General features: G+C 36.4%; 3 protein-coding genes across 6 annotated transcripts; 1 reads left to right on the forward strand and 2 right to left on the reverse strand.

The window, feature by feature from the left end:
* Positions 1-220: 220 nt before the first annotated feature.
* On the forward strand, positions 221-2514 carry rbp1.2 (retinol binding protein 1, cellular, tandem duplicate 2; the record flags this gene model as incomplete). The annotated part of the gene is made up of 4 exons (XM_082173384.1): positions 221-296; positions 719-897; positions 1938-2039; positions 2434-2514. The coding sequence occupies 4 exons, from the start codon at positions 221-223 to the stop codon at positions 2512-2514; spliced, it is 438 nt and encodes a 145-aa protein (XP_082029510.1).
* Positions 2515-2687: 173 nt separating this feature from the next.
* rbp1.1 (retinol binding protein 1, cellular, tandem duplicate 1) lies at positions 2688-6043 on the reverse strand. The gene is made up of 4 exons (XM_082173730.1): positions 5777-6043; positions 4832-5010; positions 3715-3816; positions 2688-3223 (listed from the first exon to the last, which is right to left on the reverse strand). The coding sequence occupies exons 1-4, from the start codon at positions 5847-5849 to the stop codon at positions 3173-3175; spliced, it is 405 nt and encodes a 134-aa protein (XP_082029856.1). The 5' UTR covers positions 5850-6043; the 3' UTR covers positions 2688-3172.
* A 4551-nt stretch (positions 6044-10594) lies between these two features.
* On the reverse strand, positions 10595-27375 carry LOC309501519 (nicotinamide/nicotinic acid mononucleotide adenylyltransferase 3-like). Of its 4 annotated transcripts, XR_014206896.1 has the most exons (8): positions 27304-27375; positions 25807-25949; positions 23801-23984; positions 21474-21547; positions 13636-13814; positions 12203-12304; positions 11152-11285; positions 10595-11008 (listed from the first exon to the last, which is right to left on the reverse strand). XR_014206896.1 is itself a non-coding variant. In XM_082173687.1 (7 exons), exons 2-7 carry the CDS (start codon positions 25913-25915, stop codon positions 11235-11237), a joined length of 699 nt encoding a protein of 232 aa, XP_082029813.1. In that variant the 5' UTR covers positions 25916-25949; positions 27304-27375; the 3' UTR covers positions 10595-11234. The 4 variants fall into 4 exon arrangements, 3 of the variants coding, with proteins under 3 accessions (XP_082029813.1, XP_082029812.1, XP_082029814.1); XM_082173687.1 differs by having other exon boundaries at positions 10595-11285; XM_082173686.1 differs by lacking the exons at positions 10595-11008; positions 11152-11285; positions 12203-12304; positions 13636-13814 and adding an exon at positions 17052-19005.
* Between the last annotated feature and the right edge of the window lie 251 nt (positions 27376-27626).

A 27626-nucleotide genomic window follows, 5' to 3' on the forward strand; every position in this document is an offset into this window, starting at 1 on the left:
CATTGGAATTCACACCCCTTGACAGAGCTCCTGTACGAAAAAGAGAAAAAGAGGAAAAAATCCACTACATGTGTCCTACAACATGTATAAATGCTCTTTGAGATAATCCAAAGGCCCTAATTGGCTTTAGGATTACAACCTGCCGTGTGATTTGAGACGCCACACCGCGACTTGATGTCGAAACATCAGTGCGGAAGACAAACGCAAAAAAGCAGCAAAGATGTCTCCTGTGGACATGAATGGATACTGGAAAATGACAAGTAATGAAAACTTTGATGAATACATGGAAGTGCTGGGTATGATTAATTTTATATTTATTTATTTATTTATTATACCCATGTGAAATGAACTTCCTTTGCTGAACGAGGTATGGGAGATGTTATAATATATTCTGTTGAAAATGGTCCAAAAAGGTTGCTGCCTTAAATTTTTAAGTACAATCAACTTGGGTGTTTAAGTCATTTCAACTTAAATTACATTAAAACGATTTTTAAAAACGAGGTGAATCTTGTATTACTTAAAAAAAACTTTGATCTTTGAATAACTTATTGATCATATCATTTTTTATAGTGTGCTTGTATTTTGTACTCGAGAAACGTTTTATATACCTCTGGCAGACCTCATTATATTTTGTTGATTTACATAGAGTACAGTACAAATGGGCTCATGTACCATAAAAGGGTATGGTTGACCAATTCTATATGTATTCAACTTACAGATGTGAATCTTGTCATCAGAAAAATTGCCAGCTATCTCATCTTTGATAAGGAGATTGTTCAGAATGGTGATCATTTTAATATCAAGACTCTCACCACCTTTAGGAACTACCATATGGAGTTTGATGTTGGAAAGGAGTTTGAGGAGGATTTGGTTGGGGTAGATGACAGGAAATGTATGGTAAGTGACCTTCTTATAAATGAAGGTACAGATTAAAGTGCAACTAAACAGAAATGTTTTTGTGTATTACACTCTTAAAAATAAAGGTTCTTTATGATTCCACGAGAGACCTATACCATCAATGGAAACTTTCCATTGCACAAAAGGTTCTTTATACTGGAAAAATATTCTATTTGTAGTACTATCTGACCTGTATATTTTCTATTGTCAAGTATGACTCAGTGATTATGCCATTAAATAGGATTAGATTGAGATTTAATGACCTATTGAATCTTAAATCCATGAGGTTTTCGGCTAATGCCGCAAACACCTGGTGCTCAGGAAACGTGAGGTCAACTAGTTTAGGCATGTTAGTACAGTGTTTGTGTTCAGTTTACAAAGAGAGCTTTATAGGGGTTAAATGTTGTTGGTTTTTTTTGCTATTCACCTTATTTTTTAACACGTAATTAAACTATTTATTGTGAATGTGCGAGACTTCCAATTTTTCCAATTCACTCTTTGAAAAAAAAGGTTCAATGAGGTTCTATTTAGAACCCTAGTTCTTGACTCAATTTTAAAGAACTCTTTATGCAAAAAGGTTATACACTGTAAAAAGTGATCAGCTGGCTTAACTTACAAAAAGTAAGGAAACCCATTTCCTTACAATTAAATAAACTTCATGCGGAATTGAAAAAATTAAGTTATGTGGTATTGTAAAGTTCACATAACTTAATTTTTTCAATTCCGCATGAAGTTTATTTAATTTAATTTATATTTATGATCCCATAATGGGAAAGGTTCTATGAAGCACCTGACAGAACCCTTTAAGTTTCTATATAGACTTTTTTTTAGAGAGAGGCAAATAATAAGAATAACAAAGTGTCGTAAATGATTTAACTGTTTGCGCTATAAACCAGTCTGTTAATGATTCTGCTAATTAATTATGTTTTTTATGTTAATTAAATGTATGTTTTTGGTAAAGTACACTATTTATTCTCTATTCTTTGTGTCGGTTCCAGCTTCATCTCTTTCAGTGGCGTTTATCTGTCCTTATTTTGTAGACCACGGTAAACTGGGAGGGAGACAAACTGGTGTGTGTGCAAAAAGGAGAAAAGGAAGGAAGGGGCTGGACACAGTGGGTGAAAGGGGATGAGTTACATGTGGTAAGTTTGTATAAGGACGCAGTTCATTTGAGGACATGGTCTGTTGTATAATGAAAGGTCACACTTGGCTGATTCTTGTTGTTGGTGTAGTCAATAGTGCAGTTAATGAGATAACATCATTACCGCGGCAGTCGCACATTACAATAGCAAACATGTTTCAAATGTGTATAAGCTGAAATCTATTAAGTGACTACATTATACGACTGTCTGGGATTCTTTATTTGTTACTCAACAATATTTGCGCATAATGACCACTAAACTCTAGAATTGACCTACTGTTCAATAGTTTGGGGTTGTTGGTACAATGTTAATGCATAAGTCTCTTATGCTCACCAAGGCCGAATTTGTTTGATCAAAAATATAACAGAATTTTTTTTTTAATTTTAATTAACAGGAAATGCGAGTCTGTGGAGTGGTGTGTAAACAGGTATATAAGAAACAAGTTCTCAACTGCTGTGACTTGAACCACAAGTAATCTACTGTGAATAAAAGTGAGCGTTCCTGCCAATTAATAATAGTCATTGCTAATAGTATAATACTAGATATTGTCTTTTTCATCCCTCAACTTATTTATGTCATGTAAACAATGTGTGGTGAAACTTTGTCAAAGAAAATAAAAGGCAACACGAAAGCATGCATGTTCACTATTCTCATCAGTTTTCTTTATTTTGTTAGTTGTGATTTGTCACACTTTCAGCACATATGATATACAAGGGATGCAGCAGTGCAGGTTTACAGACCCTCTTCATATCATCCTCCTCTTCCTGCTTCTGAAAAGAGCTCAATTTGCTGTGGGGTCAAGACCCATCTTCTCTCCTCCAGCCAGAAAGACCCTCAGATGTAAAGGCGGTATTTTTAGACTGCAGTAAAGCTCCCAGTAAGGAGGCTTAGTGACCACAGTACTATAACAAACCAAACCCCCACACAAATTGATTTAACAGGTGTCAATTAACAAGTAATTAACAAGTACTTGCTCATTTGGAATAAACTTTGTCTGATGAGGACTCTAGAAAGGCACATCAAGCAAGTGCAAACAGAAAGATTTATGAATGAGAGGATGAATAATGCACAGCTCAGTCTATGGTGGTTGTTTCTGTCTTTTCCACTAGGAGGCTTAACTATGAAACGGAAGCTTAAGACTTCTTGAAAACCTGCTCGCTCACAACTCCAGCTGCTCTCAGCTCCTGCATAGAAAATATACAGAACAGAATTATAAAACAAAACAGATTTTCCAGGACAAAGGTCAGCAGAATCAATATCCTTTGCTCTCTAGACGACCACATCCATTTCAGAGAAATCATGTTCCTGTGTCTCTACAAATGGCACATCTCACCAGCAGGTGGTGCTATGTGCCTAAATATAGATTCTTCAACAGACCGTAGACGCTTTTTTGTCAAAGGGGTTGCTTGGGGTAATTAAGAGCAACATTGCACAGATGTGGTCGAACATCTGTTGTTAACGTTTTAGATGAGTTCAATAGCACAATAGCCTTGAAACGATAATAACGTTCCCTGCACAATGAGCCCCTAATACACACTGGTGAGCACGTGTCATTTGTATCATCAGTTACCATGTTTTACACTAACTCACAGTTTCCAAACACAAAGTAATTGTTGTATGGGGAAAATGAGAGTGTAAAAGATGTTTCAAGTGCAGTTTAGTATACATTACACACCAAATGAAGTTCATCTCCTTCAATCCAGTGGGTCCAGCCCCTGCCCTCAATCTCTCCATTCTGCACACACACAAGCTTGTCTCCATCCCAGGTGATGGTAGTCTGTGGATTAAACAATGCAAAGATGCAAAGTTTACTGCAACATGTTTAAATAAGTGGAATTTACGGTTTGATATTTCATCTATAACATAAATTATATTAAAAAAAAATAAATGGGAAGGTTTTATGTTGGACAGTTGCACCTCAAAGCACCAGTGAAACTGTAATGGATGGATGTTGACAATATAATTTAAAGTCTGCATAAAACGGAGACAGTCTTTTCTTCCTTATTTTGACATATTATCCAAGTAAAATGGCTTCTCCAACAAGAAAAAACAAATGTAGGGCGGGACTTGACTTTGTCCACTGGGAATTGATTGGATGGTTGTGTTTTGCTATTACGTTGATGTCATGTGAGTGACAGGTTGTCCCGCCCTCGCGCCAGTAAACACATCATCAGAGAAGAGAAGACATATTGCTGCAAGTGGGAGGGGAAGTTATTTTGATTAAAGATGACAAGGGCACTTGAATTTGAAAAAATAATGAAGTGCACGGGTAAATCATTTATAACAGTTCTGCATTATATAAAAAAACTGCTTAGATACGATTTCTGTGATCAAATTTTTGTTTAATTTATTCCGCTCATGTCTTACTTAATCAGATAAATGAATGCATGCCTTTTAATTATTTTTATGACACTGAAGCATAACATTTAAATATTTTTTCTCAAGTTTGGACTGGAGTAGGTCAGCTAACAAGAGCCACCAAAAGCTGAACATCTGAATTACTAAAACAAGGATAAAACTTTGGTGCTTTCACTTAATATTTCAGTCATTGCAGTTTTCTGTACGCAACTGCATTCCATGTACACATGAGGGGATTACAATCAAATAAGTCATTCAAGTGAGCAGAAATCAAATGAGAAAGCCCAGCTATTTCAGCCATTCTAAGCCAAAGACTGAAAAAAGCAGCAGCAGACAAACATAATTTATGTCTCGTCAATTTTTTCTCTCCATGACTGTAATTCATACTTCTGGATTATACTTATTGCATGAAAGGAAAATGTTGGTACACTCACCATACATTTCCTGCCATCAACTGCACCCAGGTCTTCCTCAAACTCCTGACCAACCACAAAGTCCATGTCATAGTTCTTGAATGTGCTGACAGTCTTGATGACAAAGTGATCTCCATTCTGGGTGATATCTTTGTCAGGTTTTAACAAAACAGCAATTTTCCTGATAGCAACATTAATTTCTTCAGGAATTGGGAGAGAAAAAAGAAAAAGAAAATTACAATTAATAGCCCGGTTTAACAGACCTGTTTATAAATCAATTCAAATTAAGTGTTTATGGAAACACTTGTTTACTTAGATATTGGTTTTTTTCGCAACGACATGAAAATCACTATCCAAACTTGGTTGTAATTCAAGAATGCTTTGGAATATAGATCTAGCTACTTTCCATTTACCTCTAATATATTTTAAATTATCTAATTAAATTCCCTTCTAATATAGAGTTTCGTTTATAAACAAATAGTGTGACCTATGTTCTGATTTAAAGACTGACAATAGCACGACCAATGGTATGCAAGTGCGGGCTGTGAAAGAGCATTTCATTGGTTGGAAGTACAGAACGAAAACGTCCCTTTCACTGAACGAGTCGGAGCAGTACTGAAGAACAAGTGGTCTCGTTTGTGAACGAGGATATGTTGACCGATTTGAAGGGCATTTATGAGTCAATTTCGTTAAAAAAATCGGTTCAGTGTGTTTAATTTAACTCATTCAACAACACTCAGGTCGCCATCTGGCGTAACGACTTGTAGAAACCGCGAACTGCTACTGACAATCCGAGCCACTGTAAGTTAATGAATCAACTCCACACCACCAGCATTACGTGTTTCGGTTTCATCCTATGGTTTCATCCAAGAACTTAGAGGGTTTTTTTTTTTTTTAATAAAGCAAGAATTCATACAGTCACATAGGCCTACCCTTATATCTATAAATAAATAAATAACAACTTACCGAGAGCTTTGAGATACTCCTCAAAGTTGTCACTGGAGATCATTTTCCAGACGCCATTATAATCAGCAGGCATTGTGAAATGTGATTTTCTTCGTAGCCTGAAAGTGTATTTTAGAGGAGACCTGATGCTTGATCGTTCTCAGCTCCTGTTGTGCAGCTCTCTGACTATCAGCACCGCATTTTATTTACCACTATAATAATCGGATCAGCTCATTACCGCGACACATGTGCTCAGTACAACTAAAAACACTACCACAATGTGCACAATCCAGTGCATAACCCTCGAGGATCAAAGTACAAGATATCGGAACACATGGATTAATGGTAGGGGACAATCGTTGCATTATTCACATGGATTTACACCATTCTGCTACATTAACTTTTAGATTAAATGAACTGAAAACTAATTTATCTGTTGACATGTAAATTAGAAGTCTAAGATTCTCAGGGCATCTTGAAGAGAGTGACACTAATTTATGATCCAGGCTCACAGTAAAAAATGAGTAGAACATGTTTTTGCTCACATGACCTTCACGATGGCACACATCCCATCCTTTACCAATTAATCTCAATTAGCATAAGGCTTTATTTCTAAATCATCCAGTATGAATCTAACTCGTGCATAATATGGATGGAAGCATGCAGAGCAATAAAGAATTCTCTTTGACCTTTTATCCTTAAAAGCTACAGGCCTAAATGATAAGAAATGCATAGGCTATAAAAAATAAAGAGGATTTAAACGGAAGATATTAGATTAAGAATTTAAAAAAAGCCCCAGAAGGCCACTATAAGTGGCTGTGGCATGAGAAAAAGATTAGGCTATGTTGTTGTAAATAGGTAATCCTGGTTATCCTACTTTTACAGAAACATTAATTGTGTTTGATGTAACATACTCAATGCACATTGCCTGCCAAATAAGAACACCATTTTTAAATAGTTTACATACATAACCCTACATTTTAGTCCACCAAACCAATGCTGCATGACCTAAAACCTACATAGGTTCCTGCTATCAGCTGTTTTAATGAAGAATTGCAAGTTTGGATAGACATTTTGTTTGTACTTTAGATTCTAAACTATTGTTTCATCATAGTCTGTTAAAATATATATATTTTTTAAGTAGCCTATATTATTACCTGAATATGTCAAACTCATACATCTTAACTTAAAGAAACATATTCCTTATCTTCATGCCATATTTTGATGTTAGATATAGATATATTTTACCATGGAGTTCTGATGCATAGAAATGCATTTGGTAATTGGAAACTCTGACTACTATTCACACAAACAAACACAAAACCACCATCACACAGCCAGGTTCACTCCATCTTTCTTTATTTTATAGTTTATTTTTTCATTTTCATTTAGTTGGCAGTTGGCACATTTTTAGTACACATGACAATATACACAGGGTCCAACATCCTTTCCATCAAGCTTGTCTATGAGAGCTGCAGGAGCCAGACTACATTCATCATCTTTCTTCTTCTCTGTGCTCTCCATGCCTTTATAAGGACTCAGATACACCTAACCCACATTTCTTGTTAAACACACACAACTAAATTTTTTGCTTTTTGAATTACCTTCCAATAGGTAACTTGCAATAGCTACCTTAAAGAGCTATTTCTACCCAACTTAATGCATAAAAATAGCTTTGTTGGTAGAAATCAATGCATTTGGATTCAGTGATGTTGACTAATATTTTTGACTTGAATAAAATCAGTTAATTTAGATGTTACTGTTATATTATTTTGACACTATAGGTGTCGTGGGGGGTAAGAAAGGGGAGAAGAAAGTGAAGAAGTTTTGGGGTAGGAACAAGAATGCTTTCGCTGTATTATAAGAACTGATAAGAGTGTAAATGTGTGCCTTGAAATGCAATGCAAGTCGCTTTGGATAAAAGCGTCTGCCAAATGCATAAATGTAAATGTAAGGTACAGGATTTCTTGAAGACCTGTTTTTCTAATATGCCAGGAGCTATATTCCTACAACAAGAGATAAACAAGACAAAAGGAAACAACATCAACCATCTGCTCTTATCATTTTAGCAGATCTGGTTAATCTTGTCAGTGCAATAATGATGACAATGATGAATAAGGCCCATGATTATGATGATTAGTATTTTCATCATAACTATGCAGAGTATATCACTACAGACGGAGTGTATAATGTAGGCCTTTGCATCTTATATGTTTAATAGATTTATGATTTGATGCCTCTACCAATTTCCATAGCATATCAATAGAGAAAGAAAACAAGGGCACTGACTCAAATGTTGAAATTAATCTTACATAGAAGTTATTATACATTTAAATCGAAATACGAAATAGGTAGCCTCATCAAAATACTTTCATCAGTTCCCGACAGATCAAACTCCTGGCAAAATACAGTCAATGTCACGCTGTTAATGGTGACTGTCTCATTGATGAAGCGATCTCCATTCTCAGAGATGCCATTGTTGGCTTCATCACAGTGGCAATTTTCCTAATCGCGAAATTTGTGTCTGCCAGGAACCAGAGCCAAAATCAAAACGAGATTAATTAACTCCCAGTGTTTATATTTATTATTTTCTGTTACTTCTGTGTTTACATTTTCAAAGACTGTTTGAAAACAGGCCATTTAAATTACATATTTAATGACACACACTAATTACACGTACATATATACACTCACGTCAGAACTGCCTTAATTCTTTGTGGCATAGATTCAACAAGGTGCTGGAAACATTTCTCTGAGATTTTGGCCCATATTAACATCACGCAGTTGCTGCAGATTTGTCAAATGCACATCCATGAGGCGAATCTCCCGTAGCAGCACATCCCAAAGGTGCTCTATTGGATTGTGATCTGGTGACTGTTGAGGTCATTTGAGTATAGTGAACTGTCATATTCAAGAAACCAGTTTAAGATGATTTGACATTTCATGTTATCCTGCTGGAAGTAGCCATCCGAAGATGGGAACACTGTGGTCATAAAGGGACGGACATGGTCAGCAACAACACTCAGGCAGGCTGTGGCATTTAAACAATGCTCAATTGTTATTAAGGGGTCCAAAGTCTGCCAAAAATCCATGCTTTCATGTTGTTTATGCCAAATTCTGACCCTAGCATCTGAATGTCGCAGCACAAAAATGGAGACTCAGACCGTTTTCCCAATCTTCGATTGTCCGATTTTAGTGAGACCGTGTGAATTGTAACCTCAGTTTCCTATTCTTAGCTGACAGGATTGGTACCCGGTGTGGTTTTCTGCTGCTGTAGCCCATTTGCTTCGAGGTTCGACGTATTACACTCTACTGCAAACCTCGGTTGTAATGATTTGAGTTTGAGTTCCTGTTGCCATTCTACCAGTTAAAATCAGTCTGGCAAACCAGTCATTCTTCTGACCTCAACAAGGCATTTTAGCCCACAGAACTGCCACTCATTGGAAACTTTTTTTCAGATCATTCTATGTAAAGCCTAGAGATAGTTGTGCATAAAAATCCCAGTAGATCAGCAGTTTCTGAAATACTCAGACCAGCCCATCTGGCAGCAACAACCATTCCAATTAACTAAAGTCAGTAAAAATCCAGTTCAAAGTCAAATAAGACACCTTTCTTCCCAATTCTGATGCTAAATGCATTGAGTTGCTGCCATGTGATTGGCTGATTAGATATGTGCGTTTATGAGCAGTTGAACAGTATACCTAATAAAGGGGCCAGTGAGTGTATGTATGTACATGTCGATAGATATAAATAACATGAGTGCAAATTCAATTATAAAAAGTATAATATATCTGTTATACTCTTTAATTTAATTGGTAGGATTAAGCAGCCCAACTTAGTAATGTAATTATGTTCCAAAGGTTTTATAGTGCAGTGCGATGATAATGTTAATTAAGCCTACAGAAGCCTACCGAGAGCTTTCAGGTACTCATTACAGTTCTAAATTGAGATAATTTTCCAATAGCTGTTGTAATCATCTGGCATTTTGGATTAGAGTGTGAAGATTCTTTGACATTGGTGAAAATTTGAGGAGATTCAGTGCCGCTGCTTTTCTTCAAGATAATGTCTGCATGAAGTCCTACATTACAAGTCCCAAATCCAATTAGAAATGATAAGTTCATCATCAGGTAAGGTAGTGTCTTTGTTCAAAGAGAAATTCTATTTCCCTCCCATGCACGATTATGACCTATACAAGTTAATTTGGACCTAAGAATGGTTCATTTCCTCTGAAGGTACAAGGGATTTTTAAGTATATATCATATGTTTTCACTTGTTGATAAATGTGAAACAGCATAAAATGTATTATTTTGCTTGCATATCTGTCTCTGGTTTATAAGTTCAAAGTGTGCTAGACACGGTCCAGGTTACTAGTACAAACAGATCACTATTTTAAGTAAATTAAGACCCAAAAAATATATTTGGAGCCATTAGCATGAAAAAAGGAAGTGGATGCTGAGTGGACTGCCAATGTGGGGAACACATTTTTAGCTAAAAGGAACACCTGGCAGGAAGCCGTTGATAGACTCTGGGCCAAATTTGGAAAATGAATGACTGCACAGACTTAACCGGTCGGCGGTCTACAGTTATCAACACACTGCCAATTATATGCCTTTTGTTTTCTTCTTAAGTGGATGTAAGTGTCCTGCTTTAGTTCCCTTAATATTCATGTAATACTTCAGAACCGGTGAAGCATTTCTCAGCAATAATGAAAAGTGAACATGCCAACCGAGATTTTTCAAAACGCACACAAAACCGGCAGCAATATTTAATTTACATTCCTGCTGGTATGCCTTTATTAAACTAGTGTGTGGATAGAAAGTTCAAACGAACACATTTAGATGCATATGAACAGCAGAACGCAAAGCGTTTCTCTTTATTTCGCTGATTTATGTATGCTTTTGTGTGCACAGTCACAGAGGCATGATGGGAAGGAAAGCAAAACCCTGCCATACTCAGAACCCAAGAGACTGACAGGCTCTTCAATCAGAGCGACAGCAGCCGGGCGGCACTGCGACTCGTCACATCATTTTTCCTTCAGCACATCCTCTCTGGAGTCTAATTACTTTTATGTACACAGAAGCTAGCAATCTGAGGACTGTTTTTGTTGCGTCCAAGACAATATCCTGACGCACCTGTTGTTTGATTGTTCACTTATAGTGCAGCTTATCCCAGTGTTCTCTATACCACTAATGTAAATAACATCTAAATGACAAGCGGCGGCACCTACGAATGAATGTCGCTGGAGATCTTCCTCTGTGAGGATCAGAACAAACAAGAACATATAGATTGTGACAGACTATCACAGATGGTGTTTGACTGGTTTTCACAATAGCAGAGATGATGGTGCACACAGACAGACAGATAGATGTTGGAAAATGTGGCAGGAGTTTATATACTTTTAAATTGCTGGGTTTTTCTGGATCTCTTTGCCAGTGTTCAGTAGGGGGTGTTACTTTATAATGTCGCCGTCGGTACAGGTTTAAGCCTTTTTGAAGATCTGTTTACTCACAACCCCGGCGGCTCTCAGCTCCTGCAAGCAAAGAAAACATACTTAAAGGAAAAGTTGACCTAAATATGAAGATTCTGTGACTCACCCTCATGTCATTCCAAAACCGCATGACTTTCTCTCCTCTTTGGAACGCAAAAGATATTTTGAAGAATGTCTATAATGAAAGTCAGCAGGATCTTGTGGACAAAAACTCTGAGACATTTTTCTAAATATCTTCTTTTGTGTTCCACAGAAGAGTAAATCATGTAGGTTTAGTTTCTGCTATAATTAACATGGTACATGTTCCCTAACAGTGGTATATATTTTTTTTTTTCACAATACAACAATGTACAGAACCAGTCAAAAGTTTGGAAACATTAAAAAAAATTACGTTTTTGAAAGAAGTCTCTTATGCTCATCAAGCCCATTCAAACACATACAAAATAGTAATGTTTCCAAACGTTTGACCTGTACTGTGTATAATTCTCAACCAGATGGTGTCACCAATGTCCAGTTCTTTGGTAATGCTACAGCAACGCAGTCAGAAACGAGGTTTGGTTTATTATGCATGATCAAACGCACAGCTGAAGCCAAACATCTGTTGTTATTACCTCCACCCATCATATTCCAGTCAACTTCATTTAAAAATCCTATCAAATCATAATGATGGTTTTTGATCCCCATTAGAATTATTTCAAACAAGTTCAAATGTATTATAATAATCAATCTGTCATTGTTGTGCTTTTTCAGGTGCATCATCACGGGGAGGAAAGTTTTGAGATTTGAGAATAGCTCTTCCCCCACCATCTGCCGCGTAGCCTAAACAGTTTTAGGGATGCTGTACTGCATATGCCTTCAGCTATATTTCTGATATTATACTAGATGTATGCGAAACTACCATCCCTGATAGGGAATACCATCAAGGATGTTACAAATGAAATGCATGAGAACTGTCCTACCAAGTGAAGTTCATCTCCCTCAATCCAGTGGGTCCAGCCCCTCCCCTCGATCTCTCCTTTCTGCACACACACCAGTTTCTCTCCATCCCAGGTGATAGTGGTCTATAATGCATAACAGAGAAGGTGATTTATTTTTAACCTACACAGATACAGCAAAAATACACAGTTGCATTAGGACTGCAAAGACACAGGGAAGCAGAACAGATTTTGCAATAGCAGTTGGAGGAGTAAAGCACATCTATAAATTCATCGACACAAAGATAAAATTAAATTGGTCCCATGTTTGCAAAATGAGTTTGCACTGTGATTACTTGCTGCACAAAGAGAAGTATGTTGAAAAGGCCTATTGGCTGGAATGAAGAGAAACAATGTCTGGCACTGTGTGGACTAAATGGGGCGAGTGATTTTTGTTCAGGACAAACCGGGTCACAACATCTTTACTAAATGCTGCGTTTCAAGTGTTTTTTATTGACTGCGACTCCAAAACTTTTTTGAGTTATATCAAAAATTTAACGTGAACAATGCACCTTAGAGGAGACACATTCACATCTAGTGCAACATAACTAACAAATTGCTCATGCAATGGAAACTATAACAAAACTATAATAAAGAATACTTTGCATACGTTTATGTTCAGAACTCCGTGCAGCTCCCGTACTACTATCCATTGGAAAGGAATGTCATTTTTTGGAGCGAAAAGGCAACCTTTGGGATTAAAGGGATAGTTCACCCAAATATGAAAAATCTGTCATCATTTAATCACCCTCAAGTTGTTCCAACAGAACAGAACAAAGAAATTCATACAGGTTTGGAACACTATGAGGTTGAGTAAATGATGACAGAATTTTTATTTTGGGGTGAACTATCCCTTTAAGCAAGAAACAGATTATTATCTCTACATATCTGCAATTGTCTCATCACAGGTCTTAGATAAACCAAGATTCTCCAAATGAAAGGAAAAGTGAGGGGAAAATGAAAGGAGAGAGAGTGACGCTTCTTATTAGATTAAAGAGCCAATTATTGCTCTCATTTCACACTTTTCCCTTTTCTTATTAGTTGAGATTGTGAACTGTAAATGACATGCACAGTTAGTGATTTTCAAGGGCAATGCAATTATACAAATGGCAACCTTATAAGAGAATTATTACTGATACTGGAATGTTATAATTATTTATTTTTTGTGAGAAAAGTCTCAAAACTTCTGAGAAATTTTTGGGAGAAACTTACTTTCAACATCTAGTGTCTATACAAAGAGGCAGCATCGATGAAGAATCAAATGTGTAATGTTGCAACGTCATCTTAAGTCAAATGGCAAAGTTTAGATAATAGCATTAAAGTTATTTTGAGTAGTGCTTCACAATAAAAAAAATAAAAAAAGAATTATGCTTTTAAGATCTAAAGCCGCCAAGTGTTTGCCATGAAAGTTCGCTCACCATACATTTCCTGTCGTCCACTCCACTCAGATCCTCCTCAAACTCCTGACCAACCACAAAGTCCATGTTGTAGTTCTTGAAGGTGCTGAGAGTCTTTATGATGAAGTGATCTCCATCCTGACTGATGTCTTTATCAGGCTTCAGCAGGGTGGCAATCTTTCTAATAGCTACATTTACATCTGGAAAAGAAAATGATACCTCATGTGAAAATGTGAATTTCCCTGGATACCCTTATAAAAAGGTATCCCAGGATTACCATAGTGATGGTTACAGATGGAAATAACTTGGTACTTCAACACCATGGTACTGAGGCATGGTACCAGAGACATGCACATGCACAATGTTATTTACATTGTAATCTGAGGAATACAAAGGTACATGTCCAAAAAACAGTGGTACTTTTCGCTACCTTTTTCTTAGTGTAAGCAACTTCTAATAAAAATAAAATAAATAAATAAAAATAAATAAATAGAAAACTGCCATTTTGTTTCCCTTACAACAATTTACCATGATAAACAGTGGGCTACATAGAGAATCTCACTTGAAAATTATTTAAATTAAAAACTTTATATTTGGTTTTTTATTTATGCAACACATAAATACTGGAAAAAAATAAAAAAATTCTAAATTTGTGCAAGAAAAGTACATAATCAATTTTTTATGTGTGCAATAGGGTGATAAATATGGTCAAATACATAAAAGAGAGAAAAATAAACTAACGATCAATCTGAGAAAATAGGTAATATCACAAAGTACATGGCATCTTGCTAAACTAATTTCCACATATTTGTTTTTGTTTATCAAACACTCTGGAGGTCTTCTGTCATTGTAGAACCATTGCTTTATTAGAATGGTACTAAACTTGTTGACTTTTGTGGAACTTTTGAGCTATATGAATGACTATAAAAGGCTAAATGGTCACAATCTCCTCTGTCAAAAATCACCGCCATTAGAAATGAATGGGTAACAAGAAAAATACAAAAATACAGAGCTATTTTTGGGGTACAATCTACAAATCAGCAACGATGAGGCAGTATTTGATAATGTCAATTTTTTTATCCAAATGCAAAACCTAGTAAGGAATTATGTCTGATAATGCTATTATAAGCAACTAGGGATTACCATAGACAGTATATAAACTGGACACAGCGACCCCATTGGATTCAACGGAGACAAGTGAAGTAAATTAGAAGCTCTCACTTCCTGATAGCTGAGCGCACTGCGCAGACTCAAACTGAGCTTGACGACGTAGATGTGACGTGAGCAACCCGTCTGTCTTCTAGTAGCTGTGCCAAGAGAAATCTGAATCATTCCCTTCCGAAACTTGCAGAGACAGAGAGCGTGAGTAGGAGGTGTCCATGAGCTAGGAGCAGGAGAAACTTTTGCTAGGTATTCTGATTAATAATTTTGTCATTTTGCCTCCACGTCCCCCCGATTGCCCGCGAGCTTCTCCTCCTGTCCATACAGTAATTTCTCTACTGTGCGACAGAAAGTCGCGTGGTTATGACGCAATCGTTAGCCTATTTTTACAAAAATTGCTTCTACGGGGCCATAATGGAGCCTTTTATACATTTTCGTGTTTCTTTAGAAATAAATAATGGACAAATGGAGTCTTAAAACGCCTCAGATGTAAAGTTATTCGCTGTCAAAGTGACGCCAAAATGAATGGGAGTCAATGGAATGCTAACAGCAGGTGGGGGTCGGCTAATCAATGGCGCCCGGGGAAGCTTCGAAATAATATGAAACCCTGCCCCCCGGGGATTACACACATATGTATGTATTAATATATAGTGCTATACTGGCATACAGTGGCTATGCCATGATATTACATGTGATTACACATTTCTTCCAACAGATAGTGCCAATCTGCCTTCCATGCATTGGATTTAAAATACCTTTAGTATGTTTAAAGGGTTCATGAACTGGCTTTTTTTTATTTTTTTTTATTGTTGTCTGAGGTCAGCTTATGACGTTCGCTTTGTTTTTACATTTAAAAACATCAAAATGAATAAGTAATAGGCTATTTTCATAGCCAAGCTCGGTTTTTATGGGCGTGCCGCATTGAAGACTTGGAAGTAAACGCCCCCTGCTATGATTTTATAACAGTTTTGCATATTATAATGAGTTTCATTTAATGCGCGAATCGGTGGGCGGGGCTAAACAGGCAGTGTTGAAGTAGGCGTTGATCTTCTTCTGCGGACTGCGGAGGCGGTGTCTTATACCCTTTGACGTCATCGATCCCCACTTTGAAAAACCTGTCGTTCACTGTGCCTGGTGTCAATAAAAGCTTTTATTGGACTAACAAGTAAGTTTTCAGTTCTGAAACTTACAGGATATTCTTATTGTACGGTGACCGCTTATATGTCAAAAGCTCAAGGAAAATTCGATTTCTCAGTTCATCACCCCTTTAAGTTATTGTATTAATATTTGTACAATTTTTCATAGAAATAAATGGTGCATAATCTAGAGCTGAATATTGTCTAGTCCATGAAATAAAATACAAAATATTAAAGATTAAATATTATTGAAACAAAATAGCCTATATCCTATATTCAAATTAAAATGTTACTCTATGTGTTAAAAAACAAGCGTTACTCCAAAATGAGGAATAGGCTTGCTGAAGGTTAAGTATCTTAATGCTGTAAAACTCACCCAGAGCTTTCAGGTACTCTTCAAAGTTCTCGTTGGAGATCATTTTCCAGTAGCCGTTATAATCAGCAACCATTTCTGATAAACTCTACTGATAGGTTTGTTCAAAGAAGATCCGATATCGCTGTGTCTCTGCGACCAAATGCTTCTGAAAGAACCCCTTATTTAAAACGGTTATCATAATCCGACGATTTGTGAATTAAACTTTCTTCTGTTGGATTATACTGTTATGGAAACAGTCTCTCCGCCCCTAAAGTTCGGATCGAGAGCTTTTTGTTTTGTTTTTTTTTCATCACGAAAACTTGGATACGACACCGTGCCATGTAATTACGTCACATAAACTCGGTGATCAAGAGCTGTAGAAAAGTGCAGTGAACTGGAACAGTCAGAGACCGACCGGGGCTAGTTGTCACAAGGACGGTCTCTCAGTAGCTATGTCCTGAGTGACAAGTTGTCACATGGTTTTATCTAGATTATTTGTTAATTAATATCAATAATCAATACATTAAGTTACTTTTGTTGGCCAAAACAATGCTTTTTGTACATGTTTGCAGCTTAATTGTTTTGTTTCATAATTTTCTAAATGTTACTGAAATGATTATCATCTGTTCCATTGTGACAACGTACCCCATATAATGTGGCAACATGATGCTACTGATACTAAAAATAAAAAAACAAAACTCTTACTCATAACACTGAAAATGTTTTTTAATAAACAAAACTAGCAATTTCGGTTCTCTTAGATTCACTCACACATAAAATACAGCTGTCTTTTTGAAATCTTTTATTGTTACAGGTGATTCACTTTTTATTCCATAGATTGTGTTTATACATCTGTCTTATTTGTTCGTCAAATTTAAGAAAAGTGTGTTTTGTGCTTGATAAAAGATTGAACTCAATTGTCACTCCTTTCATCTGCCTGATGCTTAGCATCTTCTATGCAAAGCAGGGGCCATCTAGAAGAGAGGGACTGCTTCTGTTGAATTAATTCCTCCAGCTTTTCTTTTGAGACAGTATGAACAAAGGCATTCTTTTAAAACACAAACTCCACACTCAAAGACTGTCAGCAGGAGGGCTTCAACATAGCAAAAAGCACCCTTGTTACTAGCTACTAAAGCTACGGTTTGAGCCAGAACACACTGTTGGTGATACAAGGACAAAAAGAAATTATTTAGATAGACATCACTTCAAATATCCCAAACCATATTCTTCTATTTTATTTTGTCCGAAACTCTTTTCCCCCCACCGACAAAGCTTGATGAAACGTCTTTAGGGATCTGACAGCATGAATGACGCTTTCTGTGTAAATGGAAATGGAAGAAGCAATGTTTGCTCTCCAAAGTGTAAAGGCTCTGTTATTTATCTTCCTCGTGACATTCAGCAAAAGTCAACAAATCTCAGACCTGCTGAACATGGACCTACAGCTCTGCAGTGATCTGGCAAATCTAACTCCTGCAGAGAGAGGATACATTTCTAAATCCCTCTCCACACATTACACTAGGAAACCATGGTCATGGATAATGCTCACATTATACAAGACAAAATATGAAACTCCTCTAAAGCTGCTTTCACAGGCAAGAGGGAATTTTAATCTTTTGAAACACATTTTGCTATTTTTTTGTGACTGGTGGTCACATTTAAAGTTGCTGGCCGAAATTTTGAGGGGCGAATTCAAATCAGAATCGCACAGATCCTAAAAATAATCCATGTGATCGGGAGTTTCGCGTGAGGGCGAAAAAGTTCCCCGCGTAGATTTTGATGCTCATACGAATTTCGCCGCGCTGACCAACATAAAGACGCTTGGTTTGAAAGTGACTTCTGTATGTGCTGTGCTTCATACATCTCTACACTGAAATCACTGAAATTTAGCTAATGTGATCGTACCTTTTAAACGAAATTTCGATGGGGGAAAAAAGGTCCTCCGTCCATTACTAGTGTAGCAGAGAAGAGAAGTCAGTTTTCTGTTGGTCAACGTTGCAAATTCATGTTACCAACTTGAACTAAATGAGAAATCTGTGTGTGGAAATCTTTCGCCCTGACGCAATATTCCCAATTGCGTAGATTCCGACTGGATTTTGCGCAAGAAAATTCTTTGAACAACGGTACATGTGACCGCACCTTAAAGGCCAATTCACACTGCACCGACAGAGGTGGATTGAACATGTTCGATTGGCAAAAACAAGCACCAACCAATGGCAACATATGCCGAGAGGTAACACACTGATCCGGCAAAACCCAAGTGTCTGTAGCCATTGGTTGTCATTTGTCGGTTCAGTGTGAATTAGCCTTTAGACCACCTCAGGCTCTGAATTCCCGAAAGCCTACATCAGTCTTGTATTGCTTGCATGGCAAGAGGTCGTAGTTTAACGTCTTTGTTCTTCATCTCACTGTCTTGGGTATAAAGGTTGTGCTCTCTTATGTAATCAATGACAGAGTCTGGTAAAAGATATTTAACACTGTGGCCTCTACGTAGGGCTCGTCGGATCTCTGTAGCACTGATCTCATTGTGTACCCACTCCCGAACCAGGAAAATGCTCTGCCGGTGCCTGGACAACAAGTCGGACTCATGTATAGCCCGGTCTGGCTGCAGGCTACCACGGCTCACGCAGACCAGTCCGAAGCGGCCCACCACCTCCTCTACATGATCGTCCATCCACAAACCAGGCACCTTAAACGTGTCCATGAAATCAGCTCCACAAAGCAGCTTCAACTGTGGGACATCTGTAGGGGGGGAAATCGATCTCACATTACTGATTGTATATTTTTGTCATTTTCATCTTTTAAATGTATTCAAAAGGTGATATAAGTAATGTTTCCTGTTTTGGAACCATTCAACTGTTATCAAAAAATGGAGCAGAAGGGCAGCAGCAGCTCATCATAATACTGTCAAAAAGTTGTCAAAAGGAGCGGTAGAAAACTGACAACTGCTTATGAAGCTGAATATGGTGCTTAACTTGAATGATGGCAGTGTGCAGAGCCTAAGGCTGTCACAGAGACTGACACGATAATTTAGAAGACCTAAATCAGTGATATCTAAGATATTTTCGGAGTGCCAATCCATACAAAATTGCTTGCAGCACCCTTTTTTTTTTTTTAATGAGTCTGTAATAAAATTCCTTTTTTAAGCAAGTGCTTCTGAACAATATAAATGTGATTGCTCATTCACATCTTTCAAATTTCAATTTCAGTGTCATAATTTATTCACCCTCGTGTCTTTCAAGACCTGTACTTTTTTAAAACTAAAACTATTCAAAAATATTTTTTGATTATTGAAATAAAGCCAAAAAAAATTATAATATATATAAATATTAGTTGAAAAACGTAAAATGAAAAATGTATTAAAGTTATACAGAAATATTATATATTAATATTATATATATACTAAACAATAAAAGCATTCAATTCTTATTATTAATATTATTTAAAAAAGACAAAAACGAATAAAAATGACAAACGCAAATAACAACCTTACTAAAAAAGAAAAACTGAAAATATAAAAATAAAAGCTAATTCAAAATATTAATAAATACTAGAATAGTCAAGTCAAGCCAAATGTATTTACACAGTGCTTTATACAATGAAGATTGTTTCATTGCAGCTTCACAGTAATAAACAGAAAAATAACATGTTAATGTCGCCAAAATTCATCAACTTTGAAACGACTTCAATTTCAGCTTTAAAGCAGCTCTACAAAAGACAATAATGTCAATATTCAACTTAATGCAGTGTCAATGGTGAGACAATTAGCAGTATTATTAGCATTTAATTATTAAGTAAAATAGTATAAGTATAATAATAGCATCTGCAGTGATAGAGCGACACTCTAGAATCTCAAATTATCATAACCTTCTGCATCCTCCCTAACCTAGAACTCTGGAATACTGTAAATTACACTGTGGAAAAAGCGTTCAGCACATATTTTGTGCTTGTTAACAGATTTGCATCTTTCCTTTAATGTAACATTTGCTAATACAATCAAAAAACAATGCTTAGTGAATTTCCCATCTTTCAAAATGTTATGGTGGCTCAAAGCATCCCACGCACAAAATTATATATTTGAAACCGGCAGAAATCTCACTTGTTCTTTTCTCAATGCTTCATTAGAAATCATTTCATGGCCAGCAATGCTAGGGCTAGACCTCAGCAGTGATATTTACAGCATATGAAAGAATCAATATTATGCTTTTAACTCTAATTCTTTCTCTATAACATGTGTCAGAGAGCTGGCTTTTGTTTAATCAGACATGAACTGCAGGGGGCAGGAAATGAACCTCGCAGGCCCACTAAAGCTCTTTATTTCTACTCCACGTGACTAAACATTGACCTAAAGAAACGAATGTGCACTGCAAGGGGCCGGGGAAATACCACCCTTTTCATACTTATTCTAATAATGCATACATTCATATAAAACACAGTTATTAAAAGCATTGTGCACATTTTAATACAATCACTAATATTTCCAGAAAATCACAAATGGCTTAATTCAGCAAGCGCCAAATTTCTCTGAATCGCCTAAATTGGTCTTGCATGAAGGCAATTTTAATAAAAAATTATCCCTGTGATAATTCAACATGAAATATAAAATGAAACGGATCTCTTTCTGAAAAAGTCAATGATTTTCAACGTCTTTTAGGTTAATTCCAACTGATGTGTTTATTTATCATTGTAATAGAAGGATGAGGAGGAGTTCCTTTATGTTATCTTCAGTCTACTGTCAAGCAAAAGAAAATACAGATGAAATAAATGGTATCAGAACAAAGGGTTTGCAAAGAATCATGGGATCCAGTGAAAGGTTTTTAAGATAACAGGGTTTTCGTGTGCTTGTGTTCTATCATTCTTGGCACTTGTCTTGTTTTAAAGTTGTCCTGGCTATTAATCTCAGCTTCATTAATAGTCCGAGCACGCTTGTCTTAAGCCCAGTCATCCCGTGGAGGGTATTAGACTTCATTAGCATGCACCTCTAACAACACCCCCAAATAAAAGCACTTTTGAAAAGAGGCCTAACAGCGCTTGTGCTGGCCAGAAAGAAGACAAAGGCCTGTTTTAAATGCACCGGACTTATCTAAAGTGATTAGCAAAGACAGAAAATGCTCTGTTAGGCAAGAGAGGAGGCTTAGTAGAAACCGAATTGTGTGGAGAGGTTTCTGTGGCAATTTACAAAGACATACTGAGAGGTGGGCGGGGCTTACCAGAGGCTGGTTGCTCACTTGTGGGCGGGTCCTTGCTGTGGTGGTACTGAGCCGCTATGTGGCCATAGTGGTACCTGTGTTTAGAAACAAACAGCAGATAAGCAACAGAGAGCATGAATGGCCATACTGTTTAGGTAATCAGCTTATGGACATGGGAGAAGCTTTACATTCTCACTGAATTACATGAGCCTATAGATTTGCATCTTAACTTACCAATCTCTCACAAGAGGCTTTAATCAGCTTTGGTGTTGCGAAGGAGTGTGGAACCAATTCAAGGAGCTAATTATTGAGCTAACAACAATTGTTAAATCTATATATCGCCCACATGCATGTGAGTTTTTAATGTATAAAGTGAATAGTGGACTTTAGGGTATAATAACTTTTATAGTGAACCGACCAGGGTTGTTCGTCATTCAGAATTGAATTGCAAATGCCTTTTAAACAATTTGAATTGAGGTAGCCAAAAAAAAGAAAAAAAAAAAGAAGAAAAAAAGATGCATTTCTGCATCTAAATTTTTAAGTAATTTGACTGTTTATAGGGTAGATGAATGGATGTATGGACGAACAGACGTATGGACTGATAATTGGCAAAGCTGAATTTTCAGCATCATTATTCCAGTCTTCAGTGTCACATGATCCTTCAGAAATCATTCTAATAAGCTGATTTGGGGCACAAGAAATATTTCTTCTTCTTATTATCAATATTGAAAACAGCTGCTGCTTAATATTTTTTCAGGATTCTTTGATGAATCTTGCTGAAAAAAATGCTTTTTAAATAAATACAATTTTCCTGATCCCAAACAGTTAGATGAAGACATATAGATGGATTTTTCTCCTCTACAAATAGATCATTGTTATGCATTTTCTATGTGAAGGATACAAGCAATGTTGACGTCTACCTTTTGCAACAGCCTTTTCATAAGGAGTGTACCTTAAAATGCTCACTGGGTTTTAGAACAGTATGGCACTATGTCCTTTAAAATAGCGAAAATTCGACCAAGTAATTCAACACATAGGTCAAACTGCAAGGGCATATAAGCAATTGTGTATTTCATCCAGTTCTGCCAGGAAGTAAATTACGAAACTAGAAAGATAAAGTCCTGGCATGGGCCCCTGGCGCAAGAGCAGCCATCCTCCTCCCTGGCATCTGAGTATTAATTAGCCACCTAAGGGCACAGCTAACAATTGCCATAAAAAATTTGAGTACCCAGAGGGATCCTTAAAAAGTCTCTTGTTACTATCTGAGGGATTCAAGAGGAGGAATGGCCCATCAAGGTAAATAGAGGGGACAAGAATTTGGCATGGGTACAAAATGAAAACCACTAGAAGCCAAATACTAAAGGGTGACAGGGTGTCTCATATTTTCTGTGGCAGAATCTGAGGAGAATGGAAACTGTGGCTGTTATGATGGACAGCCGGGCTGGAATGAGTCACGTCAGTGCCTGGCTATTTGATATATCATACACAGGGAATTTAAGGATTCGGCTCCTATAAAGTTTTGGCTTTAGCTCAGCTCAGATGTTTCAGAGATGACAGTGAGTTTGTAAAGTCCTTCATAGAGGGTAATGCAAGGTGAATTCACATATAAAAGCAACATATTATGAAGATAGAACGGCAACATGTAAGATTTCAGTAAAGATTGAATATCTATATTCTATAGCTGCTTTTCAGTCTTATTCTTTTATATTCTTGTATATATTGCACTGTATAAATTAGACTTCTGGGAATTAATATGGGAGATATAAGACTCTTTAAGTCCTAATGCTCACCATCAGTTCATTAAAGTCAACATCATGTAACCGTATGGCGTACCATAAACTTCATATTATTTGATATTAATAATGGCAGTATATTTAAATTTTGAAGTAAATAAAAAAGGCAACTTTTCTACATTTACAATTAAATTAATGCATTTGGCAGATGCTTTTATCCAAATTGACTTACATTGCATTTCAAGGTACACATTTTGCATTCTTATCAGTTCTTGCTTTCCCTGGGAATCGAACCCATGACCTTGGCGTTGCAAGGTCATGCAAGGTCTTGCTATTTCTACCATAAAAGATGACTCTAGCTATGAACCTCTGAGCATTTTCTGGGATAATGGAGGTATAATCAGCATTTAACACCCCATCTGTCAAAACCAGTTAATGCTTCCTTTACAGTAAGTGTCCCAGTTGTGTTAAAAGACTCCAAAAAGTTTCTCGTCTTGTCAAACTTTTGACTGGATAAATGATTCACATTAGTCATGGTAAGAAGCCAATGCAGTATACTTCGTTCTTCGCTAAAATCTCTCTCTCTCTCTCTCTATATACAGTATATATATTCACCTCATGGTCACCACAGTCTCTGTCCAATCCGCCTGCTGGCTCTCCCAGTCATCTACGCAAACCCAGTCAGAGCTCTGCAGGGCCAGTCTTGCCATAGCAAGTCGGTGTTTCGAAGCAACAAGGCCCTGTTTACCATAACCATCACCGACAGGAGATACAATTCCACCCACCACACGATACAGACCTGCGAGATAGAAAAAGGCAACATATCTGACCCAAATTGAGTCAAATACATCATTATCAGATGTCACATTTAAAGCGTATCACAGTTCCTGTAGCTCAAACAGTATATTTCCTTTGTTCGCTCGTCGTCGTCGCTTAATTTTTCGCGAAGTGTTATTTTGATTCTCTTAAGCTATGGTAAAGAGACATCCAATTTTGCATTGTGTGTTTGTGCATTTTGCGGATGGAGCAATGAAGGGAGGGATGTGTTTGTTTGGGTTGATTTCAAATATCAATAGTGTTTCTCAGAAATGACTTATTGCACCTTTAATGCATCTGCCTTAAAATATAAATCAGAGGCTTATTAAATAGACGTTGATTCCTTTTCTAAATGCAACAGCCCTACAAAAGTCACTGCACACAAATGAACACAAGCTTTGCATACACAGGCAGACTCTAATGAGTTACTGAATGCTTAATGTTGTAATGCCTTCATTTTGCATAGTCAAGATGATTTCTCATCCGACTACAATTGTTTTTGCATTTACTCATTTAGCTGTATGTGCAAGACATTATAAAACAGAATTTATCAATGCAATTAATTAAAAAAGTCAGTTTTAATCTTTCATAAAAATGGCAATAAACCACAAACAAGTTTTAAGACACTCTGAGGTAATATAATACGCAATGCAAACTATTTAAGCTATTTCTGCAAGTAGTTTTTGGAGTACACAACGTACAGCAAATAAACATGAGCAAAAATGGCAGTGTGGAGCACCAAGTCGAGGCTGTTGAAAGGAGCAGTTATACCATGTCTGTACTGTAAGCTAGTGGTGCAACACAACAAATTGTTCCAATTCTAATCAACACAACTTGAAATTCTTACTTGCATTGTGGGTATTAGCTTATGCAAGAACATTTTCACGTCATCTAACGCAAAAGCATTGCTAAGAGCATTAAACATACACACTTTGCATTTACAGCCTTATACAATGGAAAGCCTCTGCATAAAAAAGATGTATTTAAGCACAGATTTAGACCAGGGTTATTATCGTTAACTGAAACTAAAACTGAATTGAAATAAAGCTGAAATAAAATAAAATATAAATATTAGTTGAAAAACTTAAATTAAATGAAAATGAGAAAACTTTTTTTTTTCCGGTATGGTTCACAATTGCAAGTTTACATTTTTTATACTTTCTTTTTCTTTTCTTTTTATATATTTTGACTTTATAAACTCCCAATTGTGAGAAAATGTCTGAATTAAACTGAGATATAAACTTGAAATTGCAAGTTAAGAAGTCAAATTCTGAGAAAAAAAATGTCAGATCAAAATTCTGACACTTTCTTGCAATTATGAGTTTATCTAACTCGCAATTATGATTTCTTAACTTGAAATTTTGAGTTTATATTAGTTTTACTATTTTTCTCGCAATTCAGACTTTTTCCCTCAGAATACCGAGAAAAACAGTCAACAGCATTGTGAGACACAATTACAAAGAGGTACACAATTACCTTTTGTATTTTTTATTCCGTGGTGGAAACACAAAAGCACATAACCAAGTAACTAAAAAGTAAACTAAAATTAACAGGAAAAATGTAAAAATAAAAGGTAATTCAAAATATTATATTATATTATCTATAGCTATAATAAAATAAAAAATAAAATATCTCTGATTTAGACATACTTCAAGACTAGAATTAAACAAAAAACTAATCAAAATGCAGTTATAACAACAGAAATCACTTCAATGCGACAGGCTGAGGGACAGAGAAAAGGAGGCCAGTTTTGGCCTGATAACAGATGATTGCCAATTTTAAGTAAATGAACAGTTGCCACCAACCTGTCTGGTGCATGTGGTCTCTGGCCAGCTCAAACAGACGCATGTGCTGGTGGGTAATAGGGTTGAAGGAGCCACAGGCCAGCAAAACCAGAGGAATACGGCCAGCCATTTCAGTGTCTCAAACCATAGTATTCTGGATAACACTACAATAAAAAAAACTTAATCACAAAGCAGCAAATATTTGCAATATGAGCACAGAACTTAATGCTTTGCTATGAAATGGAAGTACTATAGTATTTCAGAACAAATTATGTGATCTATGCATATTCAAGACAATCTATAATGTTCACACTATAACCAAGTGGGATTAATGAGGGATAAACATACAGCGCAATATTTAATACCAAATAAGTTGCAGTAGTATGCCTGAACTGGACTTTACTCTCTCTGCAACCAATTAGCCTCTGGATTATTGATTAGTATGTAGTAAGGGGACCAGATTTCTAAAATGTAAACCTTTTGCAGTTCAGTGGTCAAAATATCACAAAAATATCACTTGTTATTATATATTAATTATATATGGACATTGTTTGTGTTTTGCAATTCCTATACTATTATTATAAAGGTTGACTGGATTTAATTTCATTTAAAAAAACACACACACACTATGAAAAATAGTAACTATTGCAAATAGCAAAACAGTATTATATTATAACAACATTATGACTTTGTGTTTAAATGTGAAGTGTCTTATTAGGCTAATCGTTGTGATGTTTATGTGATGTATGTTAATGATGCTGTCAACAACATTTCTGAGGAATCCCTCATTGATCACTGAAAGGCTTTAGTTTAGCTAAACGTAAAACACGCTTATAGATAGTGTGATAAATTGTTTTGTAAGCATTGGACACAGCATTCAATTTTTTTGTGTGCCAAAGTATACAGAGCAACAAGTGCAAATTACACACTGGACAAGCCACATTTTGTTGACAAAACTACACTGTCTAAACCATACTCTGTAAACATACACCTATTATTTATTAAAATAGGTAAATAGATGGACACATAATACATAGTGTAAAAAACCCTGCAGTGACAAGTAAGTTATGTGTAGGGCTTACAAACTAGAAAAGAAATCTATAAAAGCTGGTCGTGTGACTAAAAAGATACAAGGGAAAACTATAGTAGTTGGTATCCATGGCGCAATCATAGCGCATTGATATCAGATATCAGGTTATTAATATACATACTTTAGGCTACTTACTATATTCATGTACCATGGAATTTATATAATAGCCTACTTCTAGGCACTACCATATCCAAAACATAAGGAAAAATGAGGCCAGTACAGTTTGGAGAGCAGCAAAATCACTAATGTTACAGTAAAATGAGGTGGTTAACTTGAGAGCTTCCAGTACAGTAAACTCAGTTATTAATTTTGAATAAAGGTTGGTGCATTTTTAAAACGGATTTGAAACCTATTTATTTAATTCATGAGACAGCTGCCGTTATCTGATAAATAAGCAATCAAACAAAATGTTGAAGGTAAATGTGTACCTCATCCAAAGATCTCCACCAAGTTTATGCAAATGCTACATGCTATATCGTTAGCCGTATGTTACACTATTAATGTCCCCCAAAACATTGAGATAGAAAAACACAGTTCCTATCTACAGAGCGACAGCGGCCACTAGTGGCGAAAACAGAAGAGGCCAGTACATTCAATAAAAAAGAGACTATTGATTTCACACTGCATTTAATCATAATGACCGACCTCCTTCGCTCTAACTGTATCTTTAATGACAAGGACTCGTTCAAAGTCAAATGATATGAACTGTCGGTTCTTAATCTGATGGAGCAAGTCTTGTGAATGATTAAAG

This window comes from Leuciscus leuciscus (assembly GCF_965113295.1).
Source record: "Leuciscus leuciscus genome assembly, chromosome: 6".
NCBI lineage: Eukaryota > Metazoa > Chordata > Actinopteri > Cypriniformes > Leuciscidae > Leuciscus > Leuciscus leuciscus.

Excerpts from the sequence above, each read along its gene's own strand:
- LOC309501519 (XM_082173686.1), bottom strand. The coding sequence starts at position 25,915 with ATGGCTGGCCGTATTCCTCTGGTTTTGCTGGCCTGTGGCTCCTTCAAC. Across the intron at positions 21,548-23,800 it reads GAGACTGTGGTGACCATGAG|GTACCACTATGGCCACATAG; the intron begins GTGAATATATAT and ends TTCTAAACACAG. Across the intron at positions 19,006-21,473 it reads AAGTGAGCAACCAGCCTCTG|ATGTCCCACAGTTGAAGCTG; the intron begins GTAAGCCCCGCC and ends CCCCCCCTACAG.
- rbp1.1 (XM_082173730.1), bottom strand. The coding sequence starts at position 5,849 with ATGCCTGCTGATTATAATGGCGTCTGGAAAATGATCTCCAGTGACAAC. Across the intron at positions 3,817-4,831 it reads TTGATGGCAGGAAATGTATG|ACTACCATCACCTGGGATGG; the intron begins GTGAGTGTACCA and ends TTTAATCCACAG. Across the intron at positions 3,224-3,714 it reads AAGGAGATGAACTTCATTTG|GAGCTGAGAGCAGCTGGAGT; the intron begins GTGTGTAATGTA and ends TTTTCTATGCAG.